General features: G+C 42.1%; 1 protein-coding gene across 1 annotated transcript; it reads left to right on the top strand.

Annotated features, from left to right (window-relative positions):
• Nucleotides 1–748: 748 nt before the first annotated feature.
• On the top strand, nt 749–1,623 carry LOC106093706 (pupal cuticle protein C1B). The gene is made up of 2 exons (XM_013260829.2): nt 749–831; nt 921–1,623. The coding sequence occupies exons 1-2, from the start codon at nt 820–822 to the stop codon at nt 1,572–1,574; spliced, it is 666 nt and encodes a 221-aa protein (XP_013116283.2). The 5' UTR covers nt 749–819; the 3' UTR covers nt 1,575–1,623.
• The last annotated feature ends 532 nt before the right edge of the window (nt 1,624–2,155 follow it).

The raw sequence follows: 2,155 nt of genomic DNA, 5'->3' as shown, positions 1-2,155 counted from the left end.
GACCACCCCAATCCCCAGAACACCCCTAAATCGGGCATATTTACCGACCATGTCATGTGGAGCTTAAATACAATGTATTGGGGGATAGAGCAAGAATTGATACCCATTTTCGGGACCAATTTTCTGGGGGACTACCCCTTCCCAAAATACCCCACAAAGAGCCATTTTTACTGACCATCGCAATATGGGGCTCAAATAAAGGTATGCGGGAGTAAATTACGAATTTGATCTCCAAATGTAGGACCATGTATTTGGGGCATCACCCCTCCCCCAAAACATTGGTATTACGTTGTGTTGCAAACGCAATGACTAAATGAATATACCCCCTACCCTACGGTGGTGGGTATAGAAATCACAAAGAAATAAAATTGTAATAAACCTCGCTTAACAAACATCTACTTCACATTAGGTGTAGTCTCTCAAAGTTTATTGCGGTTCAAGTTCAATGTTAAACAACGCACACGAAAAACTAACCTCAGAAATTGGACCACAAAATTTAGAGTTTTGGCTAAATAAATCAATCCTCAAAGTCAGTTGTTATTATTATTAGCACTATAGACCCCTAGACAGCCCATTGAGGTACTTGCAAATAATGGCCCATTATTCATATAAGGTCAATTCCAAATAATAACAATTGTCTGCATTATTTAAACAAATAATTGCAACTATGCAAGGCAAGGACTTAGAGCGAGTTTTATAAGAAAAATATTTTATTAAATTTTTTGTATATAAATCAAACGAGTGACAACATCAAACATCATTCACTTTAAGTGCTATTAAGTGACAACATTAAAAAAAAAACAAACCAAACAACCAAAAATGTTCAGATTTGTAAGTGAAACAAAAAATGGATTAAAAAAAAACTAAAAAATTAGTTATTTATAAAATCTGTTATCATTAAATTCTCCTTTTTCTTTCAGGTATCCTTGTTTGCTTTGTTGGCCGTTACTGCCGCTGCTCCCGGTTTTGTGGCTGAGACCCATGTTGTCCAACCTGTGATCACCAAGGTGGCCCATGCCGTACCCTCTGCAGTATCCCATCAAAGCTTCACCCAAGTCCACAACAAAGCTCACCTCATTACCCCTGTGGTAAAGACTGTTGCCGCCCCTGTTGTACACACCACCTATGCTGCCGCCCCTGTCGTTAAAACTGTTGCCACCCCTGTTGTGCACACCTATTCTGCCCCCGTTGTTAAGACCGTAGCTGCTGCTCCCGTGGTCCACACCTACTCTGCCCCTGTGGTCAAGACCGTAGCCACCCCTGTTGTCCACGCCTACTCTGCCCCAGTTGTGAAGCATGTTGCTGCCCCTGTTGTCCACACCTATGCTGCTCCCGTAGTCAAGACCGTTGCCACCCCTGTTGTTCACACCTATGCTGCTCCCGTTGTCAAGCATGTAGCCGCCCCTGTTGTGCACACCGCTTATGCTGCTCCTGTTGTCAAGACCGTTGCCACACCCCTTGTCAGCCATGCCGTTACCCACCACTCCAATAGCCAAGTTCATCACAAAACTGTTGTAGCTTCCCCAGTTGCAGTTCATGCTGCTCCCGTTTTCAAATCTGTCTATGTCCACTAAAAAGCGCTTAAAGTCGAATGATCGATTATTGTTGAAAAATATGTTTTTGTTTTGACCCCATCATAGTATACATAAAAAAATTATTTAAAAAAAAAGTAAAAATAGTTTTATTGATTTTAAGGCAATGCTTACAGAAACTTAGGATGGATGGTATTTTACCTATAAATAGTGTCCTTCCACTTTTAGTTACCACAATTTCAAAAAACTTGGCGTCACATTTGACAACTCTTACACATTCTCCCCACATGCCACAGCAATCTGCGATAAAGTCAAAAGTAGAAACAAGGTCCTCAAGTCCAAGTGACTGGCAGCACTTGGGGTGCAGACAAAGAAGCCTTGTTGACCACGTACAAAGCAATTGGCTGGTCTATGGTAAGTTGTGCAGAGCCAGTGTGATCTCGTCAGCTTTGTGATACGCAGCGCAATAATATTCAGATCTGTCAGAATGCCGGACTCCGAAAAGCGATGGGCTGTCTCCTCAGTTCTCATGTGGACCACCTCCATCAGGAGACAAAGATCCTACGAAGTACGAAAACATAACTACATGCTGTCTAAGCAATACCTTTTGGGCTGTTATCGCA

Source organism: Stomoxys calcitrans, chromosome 1 (assembly GCF_963082655.1).
Source record: "Stomoxys calcitrans chromosome 1, idStoCalc2.1, whole genome shotgun sequence".
In the NCBI taxonomy this organism is placed as follows: Eukaryota; Metazoa; Arthropoda; class Insecta; order Diptera; family Muscidae; genus Stomoxys; species Stomoxys calcitrans.
The sequence above is the reverse complement of the archived record's forward strand: the minus strand, read 5'-3'. Positions and strand labels throughout refer to the sequence as shown.